General features: G+C 43.0%; 1 protein-coding gene and 1 long non-coding RNA gene across 3 annotated transcripts in view; one reads left to right on the forward strand and one right to left on the reverse strand.

Moving 5' to 3' along the window:
- LOC149322969 (uncharacterized) overlaps window positions 1–17,902 on the reverse strand; it is a 74,922-nt gene extending 57,020 nt beyond the window's left edge. The window contains exons 1-2 of the long non-coding RNA XR_016272325.1: window positions 17,651–17,902; window positions 15,205–15,656 (exon numbers count right to left, since the gene is read on the reverse strand). This is a non-coding gene — a long non-coding RNA (uncharacterized LOC149322969). The remainder of the gene's footprint in view (window positions 1–15,204; window positions 15,657–17,650) is intronic.
- IRAK1 (interleukin 1 receptor associated kinase 1) overlaps window positions 1–22,555 on the forward strand; it is a 46,902-nt gene that overhangs the window by 22,590 nt on the left and 1,757 nt on the right. The window contains exons 4-14 of one of the 2 annotated variants that reach the window (XR_016272323.1): window positions 2,768–2,874; window positions 5,224–5,409; window positions 6,519–6,583; window positions 6,833–6,947; window positions 7,086–7,198; window positions 11,834–12,038; window positions 15,089–15,157; window positions 15,313–15,531; window positions 17,422–17,629; window positions 19,635–19,796; window positions 19,941–20,026. Coding sequence is in view for 1 of the 2 variants with exons in the window: in XM_089485505.1 (XP_089341631.1) it covers window positions 2,768–2,874; window positions 5,224–5,409; window positions 6,519–6,583; window positions 6,833–6,947; window positions 7,086–7,198; window positions 11,834–12,038; window positions 15,089–15,157; window positions 15,313–15,531; window positions 17,422–17,629; window positions 19,941–20,063 (1,410 nt within the window). In the remaining variant the exon portion in view is untranslated. Of the gene's footprint in view, window positions 1–2,767; window positions 2,875–5,223; window positions 5,410–6,518; window positions 6,584–6,832; window positions 6,948–7,085; window positions 7,199–11,833; window positions 12,039–15,088; window positions 15,158–15,312; window positions 15,532–17,421; window positions 17,630–19,634; window positions 19,797–19,940; window positions 20,064–22,555 lie in introns of those variants that run through there. The other variant, XM_089485505.1, reaches the window with a different exon arrangement.

The following is a 22,555-nucleotide window of genomic DNA, read 5'->3' on the forward strand; positions in this document are numbered from 1 at the left end:
CAGGTCTTTCCTGACATCTCTGCCCCCTTCTCCCACCTCATACATATTTTTGAATTATTAAAGAGATTTATTTCCTTTTTTGGTAGATTTGTACCTTACCTTTCTCCAACCAAAATGAGACTCAAAGTGGGAATTTGGATATGTATTTCTGTTTCTTCCCCCACCCCATGGAAAAATTATGTCTGTAATATATTTTCTGCTTATTAGGGAGGGCAGACAAGAGTAAGAGAAAGAGCACCTGGAGGATTAAACAATTCATAAAATTAGTCTTAAAGGTTCACTATGGGTTATCTTTTTTTTAAAACCTACATGGAGTTTGAGGAGAGAGCCAAATGACAGGGGAGATAAAGATACCGTTCACAGAATCATAGAGTTAGAAGAGACCCCAGGGGCCATCCAGTTCAACCTTCTGCCATGCAGGAACTCACAAGCAAAGCACCCCTGACAGATGGCCATCCAGCCTCTGTTTAAAAACCTCCAAAGAAAGAGACTCCATTACTCTCTGAGGAAGTGTGTTCCACTGTCAAACAGCTCTTACTGTCAGGAAATTCTTCCTAATGTTTAGGTGGAATCTGTTTTCCTGTAGCTTGTATCCATTTATGCTTTGGTTAACAAAGTCGCTGTGTTCTTAGGAATAACTTCTTTCACAGAAAATTTGGTACGAGAGGTAGAAGCAACATGAATAGAACAGAGACAGGCTCCTGTAACCCCAAAAAGAGCAGTTCAATGTATTTCAGCAAACTTTTTATTCAGAACTATTAAAATACACATGCAAAATGAAAGAGTTAGGTAAGTTGCACTTTGAACCTTCTACAGCAGTGTTTCTCAACCTTCCTAATGACGCAACCTTTTAATACAGTTCCTCATGTTGTGGTGACCGCCTGGATAGAGAAGCGGTGTCTCGGTTCCTAAGACCATCATAAATACGTGTTTTCCGATGGTCTTAGGCGACTCCTGTGATAGGGTCGTTTGACCCCCAAAGGGATTGTGACCCACAGGTTGAGAACCACTGTTCTACAGACTGCTTGAAGGCTCTATTCAAAATTAATCCAAGGATGAATTTGTCTTTCATCATTTTCCCTATGATTTCTGTTCTGGTGGCCAGAACATGATACGGGGAGCTTGTAAGGCAAATTTATCTGCTTCCGCATTTTGCTGTTTTGTTTTGCTGTTTACACATGCGCAGTAAGGCATTTTCAAGGTAGCTGCTACCCATCTTGCCAATTGTAGACAGGCACACACAGTTATAGTGGGATTGGTCGGAGTAGAAGCCTACTGTTTCCCAGCTCAAGATTTATTGCATTGTGTACTGCAGAAGCACTGCTGCAACCAGCCCCCAAAATCTGTTTCTCTCCAACCTTGCTTCACCATCTCTCTCCAACTCGAGACCATCTCCCCAGCTCGGCCATGAACCCAGCCTCAAGGATGGCAATGGCAAACCACCTCCTGAACAAATCTTGCCAAGAAAACCCCATGATAGGGTTGCATTAAGGTCACCTTAAGTCAGAAACTACTTGAAGGCATACAAAAACAACACCAACACCTTTTCGGGAGATCTTAACAGTGTACTCTTCAGATTTTTTAGCTTTCAGCATCAAAATGTTTGTAACTGGTTCTATTGGGAATCAGATATATGGATGGTGTGCTGTTGATATCATCCATCTGTCCCCAGTATGGTGTCCTCCACATGAATTCTGACTCTCATAATTTAGGGAGTGTAGGAGTAGCAGCCCAACCAGGCAGCAGGTTGGTGAAGACTGGTATAAACTGGGGGAGGTGAGGTGCATAGACAGTTGATCTTTGAGCTGGAGGGCGTCTTAATGCAAGAAGACATTTTTATGGCTTCATTGTAAGGTATGGACTTTTCCACTTTCAAAAAAATACTTGGTAGATCCACTGAACAACTTGGCAAAGAAGACTCATGGGAACTGGGCTGTGTTTCTTCTGTGCTAAAGAAAATTCAGATTTAATTTCAAGAAGAGCTCAGTTCTGTGCCTCGTATAAGCTATGTACATAAAGTGTGCCTTCTTATGAGATCCTATAAACTGTATGTCATACAAGGAGGTCTGCTGGTAGTCAAAGGAGGGGTAAAAAAAATCATACAGAAAGGGGGCTGAAGGCACTGTAAATCTAGTGTGCTGTAAGTTGTCCACATGCTCTCTTTTGAAATTTCATAAGGCCTTGCCCACACACTTTCAACTCTGTTTTGATAGCCCATAAGGTAAGAAATGTGTTTTTTCTTTAAAATGAAAGGAGATTCTCAGGATGTTGCCTCTGGCACACACACCCCACCCACCCCCCGCACACACACACTTCCTTATGAGGCTTCTCTGCCAAACAAGTAGAGCCATCTTACAGTAGTATACAGATACTTTTCAAGACCTCAGTTCTATCGCTAATTTGAAATAAATGCGCAGGGTGATTGGCATATATAGAATTTCCCCAAATACAGCTTCTGAAATGCTGCATCAGTGCATCTTTTCTCCCACATCTCTGGAAGAACTTGGGAAAGTTACTATTTGTGCTACGATTCCTAGAATGCCCTCTGCCACTGATCAGGTTGTGTCAAGGATTCTTGGGGTTGTGATCCTGAAAAGTAAATTCCCCATGGTCTAGCCTCTTGCTGCTTCTCATAATGGTGTGTATGCTTAGTCTCTGTTTCCTACAGCTAAGCATTTACTTAAGCAAATAGCAGTGAGGAAAACAAAAGAGCTCATTTTGCATCTTGGTTCTTAACAATGATCCCTCTTATTTCTCTGGCAAACAGAGCCCTCCTGTCCGCCGTTGTCTCTGCCAGACCCTCCTCCCAGCAGCCGCCTTGGCAGCGTTCACCAGAGCAGTGCACCTTCGGCTCCCACTCAGCCCGATGAGCAGGTATCTTCAATGTGTTTGGCCAGGGATTGAGAGAGTTGGGATGAAGAGAAACACAGGAGGACATAGCATCTACTGATGTAGTAGTGGTGAGGGAGGGCTACTGATCTCTGGAATTTCCATATGTATTGGTATCTAGCCTTTCTTGGGAATTTCATTCTCAGTACTTTGGGAGAGGGGTGTTTCTTGTTTGCTTTTAGTTACATCTGTCACATTTTTTTGTGCCATGGCTTTTCTTCCTGCTGTCTTAGGTTGTGATACTTCCACTTTCTTCTTCTTGGCTGGAATTGCTGATCACTTTGCTCTGGGCTCCTTCCTGTTGGTACTTCCTATTCTTGTTCCATCTTGTTAAAACCACTGCCGTCACTTCTGCACTGATGCAAGATTTTGGTATTCTTTAATGGATTTTCCTTGTTCCCTTCTCTTGCCATATCTTTGCCACACTTCCTGCTGTTTCCCCCCCTCAGTCTTCCAGGTATCTAAATTTTGACTTTTCCAAGTCCATTCTTTTCCTTCAGCTGAACTCTATAATGAAGTTGTTGTAATACTTTTAAGTTTAGTTCTGTCTATTTAGTGTTCAATTGGAATGTTTATGTAATTGCATTGTAAACAGTGGTCCCTCAACATTCACTGGGGTTAAGGGTGAAGGACCCCCATGAATGTGGAAAAACTGCAACTAAAAAAACCACTAGTCTTTTTACCTAAAAGAACACCTCTGTAGGAATCTCCAGGTCCTCCAGTGCAACTCTATGGTCAGCCTCTGCCAGAGGCTGATCATAGAAACATGCTGGAGGACCTACAAATGCTCAAAGAAGTGTTTTTCCTAGGAACTTCTAGGTTTTCCAGCACAACACTGTGGTCAACCTCTGGCAGAGTTTTGCTGGAGGACCTAAGGATTCCTAGAAAGAACATATTAATCACATCCCAAGTAGTCACATCTGCAAATGTGGAGGGCCAACATTGACATTTGTAAGCTATTTTAAGTCCCATTTTGGGGGTAGGGGCTGGAAGACTGGGTATAAATAAAGTTTTGTTGCTGTTTACCCCCTAATTTTCTTGATAGCTCCTCTTATCTGCTCTTCTCAAGTAGAGACACTTGGGATATTTCTTCATTCCACTCTCCATATCTTAATCGCCCTGCCACTTCAGATTTTAATATCTTTCCAGAATTGTTATTTATTTTATTTTATATTTATGTATAGCACCACTAAGTGTACATGTCATTTTACACAAGCAGTTTACAAATTGGTAATTTGATAGTTCCCCTGTCCTCTATCTAAAAAGACACAACACACAAGGAAAAGGGGATGGCAGCATTATCTCCTGTATGATGTGAATGAAAGAGTGACAGCCCTCTCCCCAAAGATTGCAAGTTCAGATCTACCTTCTGTCACCAGAGTTCAGGAAATGTTCTTTTTTTTTTGCATTATTGTTTTTTGTGCATTGTGCACTGAGGGATTCAGAGTGTTGTAGTCTAAAAAGCATGGCCCTGTCCCAGATTGAATACAGTAAATGATATTAGGAAAGCCACCACTCTCAGGAGCATTTTTTCATTAATACTGTATTGAAAAAAATGTTAATAGGAATGAATGTGACAAGTACTAAGCACATGGAACCTTGTTGTGTTAAAGGGTTATTTTCTTGCTTGATAACATGAAAATGTTAGGTTATTCTATTCTACCTTCATACAGTATATTTATTGGTCTTTCTGCTTCTTATATTCAAAATCCATTTTTGCTTGCCTCTGCTGTTCATCTAACATTTCTGTCTTTGATTATCTTGCCCCTTCTTCCTGTCATTTGCCCTGTCTTTTCCATATTCAACTTGAGCTTACTTTTTAGATGCCTTCATCTAGATATTTCTCACTACTTCCTCCATTTTGTTTCTCTAGAACAAGAATGGGCCTCTACATGTTGCTGAAGTCCTCCAGATCTTGTTGAACTGCAACTCCAACATTCCTTTCCATTTTCTGTGCTGGCTAGGATGGATGGGAGTTGTGATGCAGCAACACCTGGAAGGCCACACATTTCCTGTCCCTGGTCTAGAGTGAAATCTCAGGATGCCAAGATTGTTGCTTTTCTGATGCCACTTTCTACCACTAAAACTCACTGCTACTTGATGTTAGGCAGATTTTTCCCACTAACAGTTTCACTGTTTTTTTAAAAAAACTTCTCTTCATTTTTCTCTGCCGGTGGGGGTCTTTGGGGATGGAGTGGAAAACAATCATTGACAAGAAAACAAAGAACTATATGTTAAAACATTCTTGCCATGACATTATGGAAGTATTGATATGTTGTGGGATGTGTGCCCAGAATATTTATTCACTCTTTCCTTTTCCTCTTCCCAATCCAGGGCCTCAGCTCAATTCAGGACCTCAGTTCTCTATCCCTTTCCTGCCCCTTTCAGTGGCGATTGGAAGAACTCCGCCAGGCCACAGGCGACTTCTCAGATAACCTAAAGATTGGCGAAGGAGGCTTTGGGTGTGTCTACCAGGCTCGATTACGGAACACTGTCTATGCTGTCAAACGACTCAAGGAGGTATTGCTATAGGCGGGTCATGGTTGTGTGGTTGTGAGCCTCACTAGATGTCTCCTTCCACTGATTTCTTGCCGCCTCACCAACACATCCAGAAAAAGACAAGTGTATGATGTGATCACAGACTGTGAGCTGTGCATGTATAAGATGTGTGGTTCTGTTCCTGAATTCTCTGGTGGAAAGTTATCTGAGATCTAATCTGTACTACAGAATTAATGCAGTTTGACACCACTTTAACTGCCATGGCACAATGCTGTGGAATTTTAGGATTTGTAGTTTTGTGAGCTAAATAGCCCTCTGGTATTGCAACAAACTACAAATCCCAGAATTCCATAGCATTGAGCCATGGCAGTTAAAGCAGTGTCAAACTTTAGGCTGACAGATCTCTTTTTCCTTGACCTTCAGGACAGCCCTGTTCAAATATTTGAAGGAATGTCATATTGAGGCGGAAGCAAGCTTGTTTTCTGCAGCTCCAGAGAATGGAACCTGGAGCAATGGATGCAAGCTACAGGAAAAGAGACTCCACCTCAATTTTAGGAAGAACTACCTGACAGTAAGAGCTGTTCGACAGTGGAAGAGATTCCTTTGGAGAGTGGTGGTCTCTCTTTCTTTGGAGGTTTTTAAACAGGCTGGGAGTGTTTTGATCGTGTGTTCCAGCATGGCAAGGGGTTGGACTGGATGGCCCTTGTGATCTCTTATGATTCTATGAAACTGCATTATTTCTGCAGTGCAAATTAGCAGCAGGAGAGGGAGAGAGCTCTTATTCTGATCTGATTCAGCAGTGCCAATGAGGTCAATAGTACTGGGCCTGGCTGGGAGATTCTGGGAGTTGTAGTTCAAAATAGTAACTTCCCTAAACTTTGGTAATAGAACCATCAGTACTAGTTGTTCTTCACATGTCCTTTGTGCTTGGTTGTGAATGAGGCGATGCTGACTCAATCTTGCCCTTTCATTTCACCCAGAATACACTGCTTTTCACTTTCATCATTCTGAAGAGAGTTGTGTTCCCAATGTTGGCTGCCTGGCTAAATAACTGACTTTCTTCCTTATTTTTTCTTTCTTTTCCTGTCCTCTCTCCCTCCCCTCCCCTTATTTCTCTATCTGACTAACAGGAAGCAGAATTGGATTGGACAATAATAAAGAACAGCTTTGTCACAGAGGTGGAAAAGCTTTACCGGTAAAAACCAGGATTAATAAATGGAATATTGATTGGCTTATTACCATACTTTGTTATTTTGTTATAATAATCTGTGGGTTCCCTCTTGAGTCCCCTTACAATTTACGTAACAGCATATGGAGTGGGATTTCCAAAACCGGGATAATGGCACAGGGATATTTTCCTCCCTAAAAAATCTAAGTTTGCTAGAGCAGAAAGAACCTCAAGCTCTGGTTACAGTTCTTTAACACTTGCCCTCTTCTACCCCAGGTTCCGTCATCCCAATATTGTAGAATTTGCTGGTTACTGTGCTGAACAAGGAAATTTCTGCCTTGTCTACGTTTTCCTGCCAAAGGGCTCCTTGGATGACCATTTACACAGAAAGGTACCCAGCTGAAATGATTTTCATTCTCCCCACGTTTTCTGTGATAAGTAATGGTAAGAAGATGCAGATTTTTTTTTCTTGAGAAGGAAGCCTCCAGTCCTGTCCCTGTTCTCCAGCCTGTTCATTTTGGTTTCTTAGGTTGGTCCCTGTCTGACCTGGGCCCAGAGGCTTCATGTGGCAGTAGGCACAGCCAGAGCCATTCAGTTCCTGCACAGTGACTCTCCCAGCCTAATCCATGGAGATGTAAAAAGGTGAGACTGGGAGCAAATTCCTCACGCAAGGGAGAATGTGGTGGTGGTGGTGGTGGTGGTGATAAGGATGGTGATGATAATGATCTAGGGATGAAGGCTTGTTGCTTACTGCAGACAAGAAGAATGCTGTACCCTTTTTTGCACCCTCTGCTTGGAAACTGCTGTGAGGTGCCATATCCAGGGCTTCAGGGACAAATCCAGCTTCCTGGGGGGTGGGGGAATCTTGGCATGACTTTTCTGATTAGTAAAATTAGAATAAATTATGCTGAGTTTAAAAATTATGCAAAGCAGCTCAGTCTGTGTAATATATGCAGGCTCCAGAACTTGGATTGCCTGAATGTAGAAATCTGATGTGTTGTGTTCTTGCAAAGGAGTAGGCCCATTGCTTTGGAAAGAAGGGCAGTAAGCCAGGGATGGGCAATTCTGGCAGGGAATATTTGTTCTGCCCTCGTGGGTTGCATTAGTACATCAGTAGTGCACTGGGAGCAATATCATGCCTCTTCTGGTTCCCAGTTTGGCTGGTATACTGAAAATTTTAAAGGTTTTTAGAGTTGGTGGAGGGGCAGACTACAATGTTAGGTATAGTTTAGATGTATTTTGGTTGATTTTCAGGCTAAAAATAACCTGACCATTTCTGGTGTGGAGACCTGTAGAATCTGGCATGGGGTTCCGGGGGCCAAAACAAAAATATCTGGCACGGCCTGTAGCCCAAAGATTGCACTTTTCCTTGCCACATCTGTAAGAATTGCTATTGTAAAGACCTCCCTTGCCAATTAGGGACTTAATGCCCTAGCTGTACATGGATATTGTTCCAAATGTTGTTGTTAACCTTTTAAAAAATGAAGCTTTCTTGCATTATTCTTACAAAGTTTATATCTTGTCTTTTTACTCATTTGAATCCATCTTCAATTGCGTTTTAAAGGCTGCTAGTTCTGGGGACACAATGCAAGACTTACATGCCTACAGGACTAGGCATGGGCACATTGGAACAATATGTTTTTGTGGCAGATGATTTAGTGGCACTGTCGAACAAAGAATTTGGGAAGAGTGCCCTAAAGTTAAGTAGTTAAAAGGCCACTGGACTTACAGAATGAACAATTTAAGATACATAATGGAACTTTCTTTAAAAAAATATGTGGCCATAAGAGAGGTCTGGAACCACTTGATGTAGGAATTAACATGGTGCAGACAATAACCCAGGGCTTGAAATCATTGCTTCAGATAGTGCATGGAAGCACACTCTCTTCCAGTGTTGTAGCTTTTGCTATTTAAAAGGAACTTATACTCTAAAGCTCACAAAGTTTTGTGTATCTTCAGACACCCTAAGCTCTCTCACTCCCCTTACTAAATGCAGAATAGTTTTGAACTCATCTGTGTTTTGGAACATTTGTTGTTCTTGTTAACTGCCCTCGAGTTGGCCTTGCCTCATGACATCTCTGTGAATGAGACATCATTTCTCACTATCATCAACTGCTCTGCTTAGGTCCTGCAGGCTCAAGCCCATGGCCTCCCTAATTGAATTCATCCATCTAGCATGTGATCTTCCTCTCCCTCTGCTTCCCTCTACCTTGCCTAGCATTATAGTCTTTTCTAATGAGTTGTGTCCTTCACATTATTCATTTATTTTTATTTCATTGATATTATTCCTTTCTTCCAATATGGTACCCAAAGTAACTTAAAATTATAATTTCAAACAAAATGGCTAAAACAATACATGATTTAAAAGTTTTTTTAACAAAATTATTTATTTATGTGTCCAATTAAAAATGAATTTTAAAACATTAATTTAAAATAAGGAAAACGTGCAACAGACACATTACATATCTAAAAAACAGCACACTCATTGTCCGTCCTTCCACTCCAACCAATTAAAGGCTGAAAGCTGGTTTAAATAAGAAGATGTTTATCTGCTAGTGAAAAAAGAGCATAAAGGAGGCCAACTGAGCCTCCTTCCTGAAGGAGGGCTTGAAACACAATGCAGGACTTACATGCCTGCAGGACTAGGCATGGATTTACACTGTTGTTTTCCACATATCAGTATAGGGAAAGGAACCTAAGGGGTTGAACAGACAGCACTTTTACGCCACCGTCCATATGGCTTTGGGGCACATCATTTTGACTCCACATGTCTGGAAGCCGCCCTGACGCTTGCCCTAGCCGTTTACACATGGGCGGCTTCATGACGCTCCGCCACACACCGCGAAAGTGTCATGAAGCTGACTTTGGGCTTTGGTGAGGCCAGAAAAGCTGGCTTTTTGCCAGCTGCAAAGGAGTTGATCTTTGCTGCTCCTTTTCTGGACAGCTTCAAGGAGGATTGGGGCTGCAGTGTGTGGTTGGTACGCCCCTAGTCTGTCTTCAGAAGGGCCATCTATTTCAGCTCTAAGGAGCATATTGTCTGGTCCCCTCTATGGAGGTTGCAGTATCTCTACAACATCATCTAGAGCGGGTATGAGTACGAGAGGGTATGAAGGATATTTTTGGAATAAGGGAATTGGTAGTAGGACCTGCCCCTTACATACACCTGTCTAGGAGTAGCCACCAAAAGGCTTTCTATCATATTTTTGTGAGGCAAGCCTCTGAGGGTGGTGGGACAGAGAGATTAAGCCCTCTGCTGAAAAAGACTTGAGCAGTCTGATATAAGAAGGTACAGCTTTACATATAACAGAGTCCTGTAAAACTGAGGCCTCATAAAACTTTTTTTTTAATTATGCTGCTTTTATAAGAATTTAACATTCGAAATCCAAAAATGACTTCAGCTTTACTCAGTTGTTTTTTTCACAACTAGCTTTGACATCTCCATGTTGTAATATGTGATTGAATGAAATGATTCTTCAAATAATTATCCTGCAAAGAAAGAGAAATGGGTTAAAGTGCTTAGGCCTCATTCACACTACATAATGAACTGGTTTGTAAACTGGGTTAAAGGGGCCTAGTTCAGATTTGTGCCAATTACACCTGGTGTGGCTTGAAGGAAGGCTGGCGCAAAGCCCACTTAAACTGGTGCTTTTGATTCTAGGGCATTTACTGTGTCGTTTGAAAAGATGGGGATCACTGCAAATGTGAACGCGCTGCTGATGACATTCAGGACACTGGGACATGATTCTCCCAAAACAGGAAGAACAGGAGAATCCATTTTGAATGGATTCAAAGATAAATCTGATCATGAATTGGGTTAAATTGCTATGGGGAGATTTGATTGTGGCAAACATAATATGAACTTTGACTCGGTATTGCATTGATGATGTAATCTGGATCTATTCAGCTCAAAAATGTAAGTGTGAATGGGGCCTAATAGACTTTCAAAACACTTTAATTTGTTAATATGAAACATTAAAATCCATTCAAAAGTACTAAAAGAAATTGTACTGGAACATCAGCATCTGCAAAGTTGAGTATCAACTGAGTGCATAAAAAACTGTGTGCCAAGGCATTTAAAATTGTGTTTTTCACATTCCAAACACACACAAAAATATTAAAAACAGTTACAATATTGAAAAAAGTTTTTTCATTGTAGGCCTGTGCAAGCTGTATAGGCCTTTATAGGCCAATAGCCAGTGAAGCTGTTTCAACAATGAATTTATATACTCCCTGTAACTATCCCCAGTTAGCAGTCAGCATTTTGTACCTGCTGAAGTTTCAGGACAATTTCCAAGGGCAGCCCCATGTAGAAGGTGTTGCACTAATCCAAACTGGAGGTAATCAAGACAAGTCTTAGCTTCACCAGATATCTCCATGAGTGGATGCAGCTGGCATACTAGTTTTAATCGTGCAAGTGGTTTGAGTGTTGGACTGTGACTCTGGAGACCAGGTTTCAATTCCCCACTCGGCCATGGAAACCCACTAGGTGACCTTGGGCAAGTCACATGCTTTCCGCCTCAGGGAAAGACAATGGCAAACCTCCTCTGAACAAATCTTGCCAAGAAAGCCAACACTCTGAATTCACCCTAAGGTGAATTTCCAAAGGGCTGCCCTTGGAAGTTCACCTTAGGATCATCATAAGTTGGAAATGACTTGAAGGCACACAGGAACAATAACAAAACTCTGGTCACCACTGAAACATAGGCCTCCAGGCTCAGGGCTTAGTCAGGGCATATGACACCTAGTTTTCTAGTGAACAGTGAAGATCTCATCTTGGAAATCTACATTCACCACCAACAACAAAAAAACAAAACAAAAGCAAAACACCCTAGTCAGGGTTGCGTTCATTTTTCTAGTTGTTATTTTTCTAGCTGTTTTCTAGCTGTTTCTACAGTTTAAAGATAGGCTTCCAGGTATGTGTACAATGCCTGGAGGAGTCTTACAAACCAGAAGAGTGGTTGGTTTAAAACTCCAGGTCAAGACTGTGCTAATACCCCCTTACCTCTCCTTATAAAAATTAATTAATGGATTGGAACTATCCAAAGCAAGTGATACCAAATCAGAGAAATCTTGTAGACCACAGTCTTTCTGACTGCCAAGTTTGAATGACTTTGGGACACAATTCACAACAGCAAAATAAAGAGCCTAAATATCTTACAGTGCAGTTTGGTCTGCACAGAAAATCTTGGTAAGACTTATGTTCAGAGTGGGAGTGTGAGAGGTCGAATACAGGGATTGGTTGTAACCCTCTCTCTCTTTCTTTCCTATCCTTTGTAGCTCTAACATTCTCTTGGATGCAGCACTCAACCCCCGACTGTCTGACTTTGGGCTGGCTCGATTCAGTCGCCGACCAAAGCAGGGAACTGTAAGCAGCTCACTGGGCCGCACCCAGACTGTGCAGGGCACACTGGCCTACCTGCCCCCTGAATATGTCCGGACTGGGACTCTTTCTACTGCCATTGATGTTTTCAGCTTTGGTGTGGTGAGTAATTTAGGAGTGGAAAAGGCATAACCAAGAACATCTGAAGAGAACAGAATACTGCAATAGAATTGTACAACTGCTTAACATTTAGTCCTAAAGACATCTACTCCAGTGTTACTCAGTCCATAAGCCAGTCCATCAGCCATCTGCTGCTAGTCCCCTGAGAGTTTCCAAAAAAGGAACTTTGCCAATGGCTAGAAATATAGTGTTGGTCCCTGGCATATGAGATTGCTTGCCCTCTACCTATGGTAGCTTAAGAAGTACTGATCTAGTCCTATCTCCATAAACAACAACAATGTGACCATCCAGTCAGGATATGTTTTTAAGTCAAAACATCTAAAGAAGAATCCACAATTTTCCAGGGCAGTGTGTTCCTCTGTCAAGGAGGTCCTATTTTGCTCTTTCCAAAATTTAGTCAGACCCCTTTCTCTTGTCCATTTTTTTTCTGTCCATTTTTCAAACAGTCAGATTGAAATTACACCCACATCCTTTCCACTCCTCCCCTTTTTTTCCTGACACACGTTTTATCTAGTGCTCCTTCTTCTTTGTGCTCTTCCCAGTTTTTCTGCAGCCCTCTCACACTGTTCAGGGGACTATGATGAGTCAGAGGCATTGGGAGATAGAATAAGTTTGAATAGCTACTCAGATAGCTCAGTGCTGAGTCAAGATTCAAAGGTGTCCAAGGGTTTGTTATCTGGAGGCAACACTTGTATATACTAACTGTAACAGGGTGTGTCACTTAGTATGCTGTTGTTGCTCATTCAGAGACAGAAATGATAATTTAGGAATAGTTTACTGATGCCTGGAAATTGCAGTAAATAATTGTGGATTCTGGTTAGGCTGAAATTCTGCTGCCCACCAAAGGCTTTGGCCTTGTGTAAATCACAGCCTTGCATCTCTGTTTCACTCTATTTGTGAAAGAGGAAAAACAAGTGAAACTCCCATGTAAGCCTATAGTGTTGTATTAAATTGTATGCATGAAAAATATTGAGACCATACCTCATTCACATATAGTAGCTGCTTGCACATGCCCTTCCTTTTTGTCTGTTGGGTGTGCTAGCCAGTGAATAAGCATTTGTGTGTTATTAACAAATATATGCATACTTAACGATTGACCAAAACTTCGTTAGAGCTGCCGCCTCCCATTTGTTCTGAATCCCTTCCCACCATAGCAGATAAATCTATCTGTTTCTAGATCTTGTGTGCTATCACAAGTTTCTAAAATTTCTTAGCAGGTGGGATGCTTACAATGATCCCACAGGAGGCTACAGAAAATACATGCAGAACTCCTACAGTGATTGGAGCCTGCATTTAGCCTCATAATAGCATCGTGGTCCAAGTGTTTGTTCTTGTTTGCTCTTGTACAGCACCCAATAACCGGTATTCTCTGGACACGGTACAGTACATTAAAACAGAAAATACAAACAATACTGTAATTGAGGAAAGCATATAATAAACTCAAGGTAAAGTAACCAGAAAAGACTGAAAACCAGCATATAAAACCATATTAAAATCAATAGCAAGCTAAAATCTACAGACACTAAAACCGGTTTCCGTTTGTTTTCCCCTTTAGCTTTTCCTGCTCTTTAACACCATCCTTCCCATCAGGAACTGGGTTTTCAAGGAAGATTTCCCCCCTCTATGTACTGTATGTACTTAGCTGTCTTGTGCATGAGGCCAGACAAAAGGGAATGAGCCACTAACTCAAGTTTCAAGTAATGCAGTTGATGCATCTTGAAGAGAGATACCCTGGCATTCCACTGCAGATGCAAAAATCTGTAAATAAGCTGAATAGATAATTTGTTAATCATTTCCCCCAAGGGGTAAAAATTAGATACTCTGACACAGTATCTGGATAAAAAAACTGTGAAATATTTTATCTTAAATTTTAACAGACATTCATAGTAGTAGCATTCACCATAATGGCAAGAAACTATGCTTTCATATTATTTTTACAAAGTCTGTCATTGATTGCATGGCCTTCATCAACATGGATGGTTATGATAGCAGATACTTAAGTTTAATTATGCTATTGGATCTTGATTAGCATGGCTCGTGATGATAGCTGATGCTAATTTTGCAGGATTTTTATATTAATCACAGCTAATTTGGGAAGTTATATACAGTATTTAGCAATTGTTGCAATTCTTGATAGTTTACATAACGTATGGATTAAAGTACTTGACTGAACACAATAAATCCTTGTTGTACTAAAGTGTGCCAGTGCCCTGAACAGAGAAGGCTAAAGACCTTGTAAGACTACAAATCTCAGGATTTCATTTAAAGTGGTATAAAACTGCATTATTTCTACAGTGTATGCACCTAAGGTTTTCATGGTAAAAGACTTTCAAAAGTGGTTTGTGTCTCCTGTGCAGCACTAACAAGTGCTGGTTGTGGTACAACTGCTCTTGTCTCTGAGAGATCAGTCAGCCTCCCCCCACCTCTCTCTCTCTCTCACACACACACAGACAATATCTGCTGTTGCCCAGTAGCTGTTTGGCACATTTTGTCTGGCTCCTCAGAAAATGCCTATCTGACACAGGAGATCCTACTAGCAGCATTGCTGCCATCAGCATATTCTTTTGCCTTGCAGGAACATGCAGTCCCACTATGGAAAGGTAGTGCCAAATGCTGGATAATTTGTAAAGAGATGAGATATTTGGAGGTAGCCTCAGGGATTTTACCCATGGCTTTTCAAATGAAATCCTGAGACCTAGTCATCTAGCTGGCTGAGCTAGTCTCAAAGCTTGGAAAAAGTTATTAGGGGCGGGCTATATCTCCCATTTAGCTGGATGGCCTCTAAGAGCTGTTGTCCAAAAAGTAACTTTTCCAATCTATCTGGCTAGAATACAAAAAAAGAAGGAAAGCTGATTTTTTCTGGGTGCTCTCCTTTTGACCCTTGCTATGCTCTCAGCCTCAGGGAAAGACAATGACAAATCTCCTCTGAACAAGTCTTGCCAAGAAAACCCCATGATAGGTTCACCTTAGAGTCATCCTAAGTCAGAAACAACTTGAAGGCATACAACAATACATCTCTCTTCCATCCCCAGGTCCTATTGGAACTCTTGACAGGGAGAAGACCCATGGACGTGGATTCCAATGGACGTAGCAAGTACTTGGTGAGACGTTCCCCTGCTCCCACATGCCATCCTTCATGTCCCCTTACCTGTTTCTCACACTGTCCAGTCCATCCTGATGTTGTTCCATCCCTGCCAGCTTCCCCATCCAATCCCATGTTCTGTTTTTCTGATGGATTGTCCACCTATGCTTTCAGAAAGATTTGCTGAGTGAAGAAGAGGAGCAGGAATCCCAGCAGACATCGGCCATGGTGACTTCCAGCCTCTCCCAAGCATCTCAGCTTGGCACTCATCTCTATCAGAAGCATGCAGATCTGCAGGCCGGACCCTGTCCAGAACTGCTGGGCATAACAATAGGCAGGTTGGCTTATCAGTGTCTCCATCAGCGAGCCAAACGCCGCCCTCCAATGGCTGAGGTAGGTAGAGTAGAGGTAGCACTAGGTTATTTAGGTCCTGTGTGTTTTGGTTGTGTTGAAACTCTGCAGCACCAAAGTTTTGGGCATGTGTAGATCACAGCTTCAAGCCTCTGTTTCACTCATTCCTGTGAAAGGGGAACAATAAATGAAATACCCATGGAGTTTATGGTGTGATGGTATGTTTTTGTGCATGGGTAATATGAATACATTGCCCATTCACATAAACTTATATGTTATTCATATTTGTCTGCTTAGTGGATAGATGTGTAAGTGTGCATATGTGTTAAAAAGAAAAAATATATGTTTAATAATTGAACAAAATTTTGCACTATCACAATTTTAAAAAGCTTTTTAGCAGTTGGAAAGTTTATACATATTTCACAACCAGCTAGGGAACATTCAGGGCAAGCAATTGAACAGTCTTGTAGCACATTTGAGATTAACTGCTGGCGAAAGGATGTGATGTATGTGCATGGTTTTTACTTATTTATTTTATCTGTCTCATCTAATGCTTTAAAACAGTGGTTCTCAAACGCTGTTCCTCCAGATGTTTTAGATGTCAGCTCCCACAACTCCCAAGCATTGGCTGGAAATTTTGGGAGTTGATAGTCCAAACATCTGGAGTACTAGATTTTGAGAACCACTGCCTCATAAGATTATGTCAAGCTGTTTTGACATTGTAGATGGAGCACTAATAATAGCTAGCATTTGTTGTGAGGAATTTTAACATTAGTTGTAAATACTAGTTTACCAAAGCCATTTGCGACACATAATTGAACTAGGGGTATTGCTTCTTCCTCACAATAATGTAATCGCTCTTCCAGTATCAAACTAAAACATGGATATCATTCAAAACTTTGGAAGGCTCATTATACTGCATTTTGGGAACTTGGCATGTAGCCAGCAAAGTGCTGTAGGTTATATAAATAATCTTAGTTGCTCTGACTAGGTTTTATTCAGTGTTATTGGAAATACCCTCCTCTTGTTCTGTTCAAGCTTGTGGGATGGGACAGCCACAAGCATTCAGACTGAGGCAAAGGAAGAAAGACCATCCAGGCACATCATTACATCATTTTGCCAGTCCCACGGAGCTGACTAATACATGAATCTGCTGACAGGCTGAAAAGTGATCTAGGAAAAGTGTGTTTGCAGTCCTTCAAGTCACTTTTTGACTTATGGCGACCCCATGAATTTCACAGGGTTTTCTTAGGCAAGGGATACTCAGAGGTAGTTTTGGCCATTCCTTCCTCTGAAATATAGCCTATAGAACTTGGTATTTGTTGGCGATCTCTCATCCATGTATTAATCAGGGCAAACCCTGCTTAGCTGTCAAGATCAGAGGGTATCCGGTGCTTTTAGGTCCCTCACCTCCACTATACCTGCTGCTTTATATTACTGACATACTAACTGTTGGTGGCAAACTGCCTTTGGCACAGTCTTTGTGTGTTCAAAGGAGTAGCCTTGTTAGCATGTTCCAGTAAAACAACAGGAGAGCCTTATGGTAACTTTATGGCTGTCATTTAAGAGAATTGAATAGAGACTAAGGGATACCTTCAAACTTCAGTTTTTAGCAGTGGTCTGACCAACTTAATGATACGGTTTGGCCTTTGTGGTGGTATGGTTAATATTTTACTAATTAACATTGCACTTTTTCCTGAGCCTAGGACTCAAGGCGGCTTACAAGTATAATTCATACAAAAAATAAAATATAAGTGAAGCACCAATAGAATTAATAATAATAGTCAACAATAAATTAAGTCAAGAAAGAAATGGGGTTCCTGCCTGCTAGGAGGTTGCTTATTTCGACATTTGATGGTAATTCTGACACATGACTGTGCCCTTTTATTAGCTAGGAAGCTCAAGTCCCTCCTTCATTTCCCTTCTTAACAGGTGTACCAAGAACTAGAGAGGCTACAGCTGTCACTGTATCAGGAATCTACTGCCTCTTTGCTTCTTCCAAGACATATGCCACAGGAGAGCATGTACTCCGCCAGGCCTCTCAACCAACCTGAAGAGAGTGATGAAAGGCTGGAGGCCAACTTAGTATTGAAGAGCTACAGAAATGTGCCTGAAGGAAACTTCTCTGGAGGCCAGCAAGGCAAGACAATCTACAACTCACTTTTTTCTACTTCCCATCCTTCAGCCAGTTGAACGGACATATGCTGCCAAATGATGGTTTAAAAGTTTTTAAGGCAGGGGTAGGAAACCTGGACTTCCAGATGTCACTGGACTGCATCTTCCATCACACATAGGCAGTGTAGTAACTGAAGAAGGTTGATGGGAATTACAGTCCATTCATACCTTGAGAGCCACAGGCTCCCCAGCTCTGATTTAAAGCATTTTAAAGAAGACCTGTTAATGACAAAAAACAAACAAAAACAAAAACAAAACCCTGTTATAAAATTCAAACTTACTGTGATCATATGCAAATGTCAGCAGCATTCAAGTGAGTGAACAGTTTTTCTTTGCTTGTATTTGGAACCCTTAGGTTTGTGTGCAGAAAATGCACTCAGGAATTATAGACAAAACTTCATTTTTAAATGATGGGATTGCAGCATTAGAGCTTCATGAGACACACCTGCTCCTCAAGTATGTGCATGTCAGTGTCATATGCTCACTTCTGCTAGACTGGAGTACTTCTGTTTTTAGCTGTCAGATAAGGACTAATGCAGTTAAACAAACAGACTGCCCCTTGTGTGGGAGCATTCTTGGAATGTTTGAATGTGAACAAACAGGATTCTGTTTGAATGTGAACAAACCCAAGTTCCTGGATTCAGTCTCTGGCATGGCATGTGATGTCCCCTTAAGCCTCAGGTAGGAATCCTGTCTGAAGTTCTGGAAAGCTGCTGCCTGGCAGTTTAGGCCACTACAGAGGCTCTGCTACAGAGTCAGCTCAGAAGGTTACCATGGCTGATGGTAATGAAAGCTGCTGAGAGGTCCAGCAGAACCAACAGGGACACACTCCCCTGTCCATTTCCCTGTGTAGGACATCCACCAAAGCAGCCAAAGTTGTCTCTGTCCCATAACCAGGCCTGAAGCCAGATTGAAATGGATGTAGATAATTCATCTCGTGCAGAAACTCCTGGCGCTGGGAAGCCACCACATGCTCCAGAGCCTTGGCCAAGAATGGAGTGCTGGAGACTGGCCAATAGTTATTCAAAATGGCGGAATCTGGGGAGGTTTTCTTCTTTTAGTAACTGCCTCTTCACAGCCTCTTTTAGGCAAGATTGAGACTTTCCTTACTGTAGTGAGCAGAGAACACACACACAGGCACACACAGTATATAAAACATATTTCCTGATATTCACCAGTCCCCTTACCCACTCGGATAGTTCCCCTATAGCTGCTTTTAGAAGTTAGGAAGGGCAAAGGTCTAGTGTACATGTGGTGGCTTTCACTGCTCCAAGGATCATGTCCAACCTCAAGCTGCATGAACAAAAAATATATCCAACAATACAATACAAGCAGGCACTAAGATTACATTCACTGGACCAGTTTCAACAGCACCCAAGTCAGTGGATCTGAGTGATTTTTTTCTGCACAGTGTCTTGCAAATTCATCACAGGGGGCTTTCATGATCTTTGTTTCTTTCTTGTGAGACAGAGTGCCCTGGTGGCGCAGTGACTAAATGCCTGTACTGCAGCCACTCACTCAAAACCATAAGGTTGTGAGTTCAATACCAGCAAAAGGGCTCAAACTTGACTCAGGCTTGCATCCTTCCCAGCTTGTTGGGGGCAATTAGCTTACAGTTGTAAACTGCTTAGACATTGTTAGTTCAGTATGAAATGGTATATAAATGGAGCTGTTTGTTTGTGTAAAAGGCCCCTGACCACTCAAGACAGCTGTGTTGGATGATACTGTGCAGATGCAGTGGTGGCAGAGAATGATAGTTTCTTCACTGCTACCATTGCCAAGACATAGACTTTCCAATGAGCTCTAGCCCATGTTTGGTTAGAATTGCTCCAAGTCTTCTGTTGTTGATCTAGTCTTCGTCCCACTCGTTTCATCACCCCCGGGGCTTGCTTGCTTGCTTGGCTCCACTTTATGGGTAGAGACACAAAGGGGCAATCATATCCACCACTCTGGCTCTTTCCCTATTCCAGATATCAGTCAGGGCTTCGACAGGATCATCTGACAAGACAATAAGAAACTCCCCAAGAGCCATCAGGATCCATCCACATCCATAAATCTCCTAGGGCAGACCATCATTATTGGATCCCTACTACTGCAGAGAGTGTGAACTCAGTGAATCTAAACCTCACCAGGTATTGATCAGTCTGTGATCAGTGGTAGTGATCAGTTATCCACTGCCTCTCCAAAGGTTGTGCACCCAGAGCTGGACTTCCAGTGATGATCAATACATTTAGGAAGATGGTCAGTCATTGACTGGCTTTTTTTTCTCTTTGCAGATTCCTCTGCACCTCAGATCGTCATCAACCCAGCACGAAGGCGCATAATGGAAAAGCTGGCACTCTACCATGATGGGATACTTGACAGCCTGGCGGTGCTTGACTCTACACCTTCAGGGGCAGGTAACCATCCCACTTTTCTACTTCTGTCTTCAAAGTGATCCAGCTTTGGGAAGGCTACCTTATCAGGTGTCTTTGCTGTGTTTTCCATCTTTTACAAACTCTCTTTTCTGAAAAGCTGTTGAGATTTTAATCTTGATCGCCAGTAGAACCAAATGCAGTGCACACACAGCTGTGTTTGCTAACATTCCTCCCTTGTTGTTGCAGTTATTCTTGATGTTGTCTGGCTGTTCCCTGTTCTGGGTAGTCTCCCCAAAATGTGGACAAGAGTTTTTGAAAAAGTATAGGAGAAATTAGAGGGATGCGGTGACTTAGTGGTTAAGATGCCAATTCTGATGATCAGAAGATCAGAGGGTTGGCAGTTAGAGACCTGAGTGCTGCATGATGGGGTCACTAGTCCCAGCTTCTGCCAACCTAACAGTTCAAAAGCATGCAAATGCAAGTAGATAAATATGTACCACTTTGGTGGGAAGGTAACAGCGTTCGGTGCAGTCATACTGGTCACCTGACTACCAAAATAGTCCTCGGACAACACTGGCTCTTTGGCATAGAAACAGAGATGAGCACTGCCCCCTACAGTCAGTTATGGCTAGACATTCATGTCAAGGGTCTACCTCTACCTTATAGGAGAAATTGCCCTTTAAGTGCCAGGAAATATGTTTTTATATACTGTGTGTGCTTGTGTATGTTCTCTGCAACCAAGAGGACTAAAAATGTGATTTTTATTTTATTTTATTTTTCTGTGTTTAGACACATGCTGCTAAGTTAGTCCAAAAATCCATCTCAATCAGACATCTGGTGGCCACAGTAACCAGCTGGTTGTCCCTAGAAAACCCACAAGCAGGGGTAAAAGAAATGTCTCTCCATTTCTTCCATTAACTATTACTGTGTAATAGTGTCTCTGAACATTGGTGATGGAGACAGCCTGTATCTGCTTAATCAATGGACCAAAGAGTAGCTGATAGACTCTCATCCATAAATATGTGTAAAGCACTTTTAAAGCCCCTTCAGCCAACATATGAAAGTTCCTGCCACCAGTCTTGTGGCATGAATTCCTAATACTATGTGTTGTATAGAGAAATGCTTAACTAAGCATCTGCCCTACAGTCATCTGCTTGGCCTGGCCTTGTGTCGTTAAATAGAGATCCTGAAAATAGAGCCATGGATTGACTGTGGGACCTCCTGCCTCCAAGGCATGTTCTTTTTTCTGTTTACCATAGTGCAGGGGTCGGCAACCCCCGGCCCATGGGCCGGATGCGGCCTGCGGAGGCCTTTCCGCCGGCCCCTGCCTGCCCCAGCCTCCGCCGCCACCAATTGCAGCTTTTCCCGGCTCGCAGGGGCCGCCAGTTTGTTTTTCAAAATGGCGGCGAAGTCTCACATGACCTTCCCCGCCATTTTGGAAAACAAAATTGCGACGGCCTAGAGACGAAGTCTTGTGCGACCATAAGAAAGGTCACGTGAGACTTTGCCGAGGCCCGCTGCAGCTGCCGGAGCCCTCAAACAGGGCTCCGGCGGCGGGCCTCTGGGGCCCTCCAAGAGGGCTCCAGTGGCGGCAGCGACCCTCTGGGAGGCCCGTTGCCGTCGCTGGGGCCCTCCAAGAGGGCTCCGGCAGGAGCAGTGACCCTCTGGGAGGCCCGTTGCCATCGCTGGGGCCCTTCAAGAGACCTGTTGCCGTCACCGGGGCCCTCCAAGAGGGCCCCGGCGATGGCAAAAGGGCCTCCCAGAAGCCCGTTGCTGCCGCTGGAGCCCTCTTGGAGGGCCCCAGCGACGGCAAAAGGGCCGGCAAAGAGGGGGAGGCCTCCAGCGCTGGCACCCCCCGCTGGCTTTTTTGCCGGCCTCTCACGGGGCCTGGGGCCCCGTCAAGGGCCAGCAAAGAGGGGGAGGCCTCCTGTGCTGGCAGTCCCCGCCGTCTCTTTCCTGCCCTCTGACAGGGGCCGGCAAAGAAGAGGAGGCCTGGCCCCCGGGGGTGGAAGCTCTGCCCCTAGCATGTGGCTCTGCCCCCAGAGGGTGGAAGCTCCACCCCTGGCACACGGCCCCACCCCCGGAGGGTGGAAGCTCCACCCCCCGGCTTCGGGCCCCCCCCCCCCAGTTGTCTGAGGGACAGCAACCCGGCCCCCGGCTCAAAAAGGTTGCCTACCCCTGCCATAGTGTATTGGAGACCTTGTCTAAGACTTAAATCAAGGATCTCTTGCCCCCAAAGCAGGATTTATACTGCTAGACGAAGTGTAGTTATGCTGGCTAGGGCTGATAGGTGCTATAGTGCTATGCCACCAGGATGCTTGCATTTTGTCCCTCTTTAACGTAGATCAATCAGGCAGAGTGATCCATAGAACATGGCCACAACCATGCATGTTTGTAGTCCTCTTTTCACTGTCATGATTATTTCTGGGTACCAGGGGGTGGGGAAGCATAAGGCACTAAGTGAGTGGTGCTCTCTTTACTCAAGGGGGAATAGGAAGGAAGGGAATGTTACTCCATGAGACTGGTTGTGAAGT

This window comes from Sceloporus occidentalis, unplaced genomic scaffold, assembly GCF_023333645.1.
Source record: "Sceloporus occidentalis isolate IW3139 unplaced genomic scaffold, rSceOcc1.0.p SCAF_1, whole genome shotgun sequence".
NCBI classification, from domain to species: Eukaryota; Metazoa; Chordata; class Lepidosauria; order Squamata; family Phrynosomatidae; genus Sceloporus; species Sceloporus occidentalis.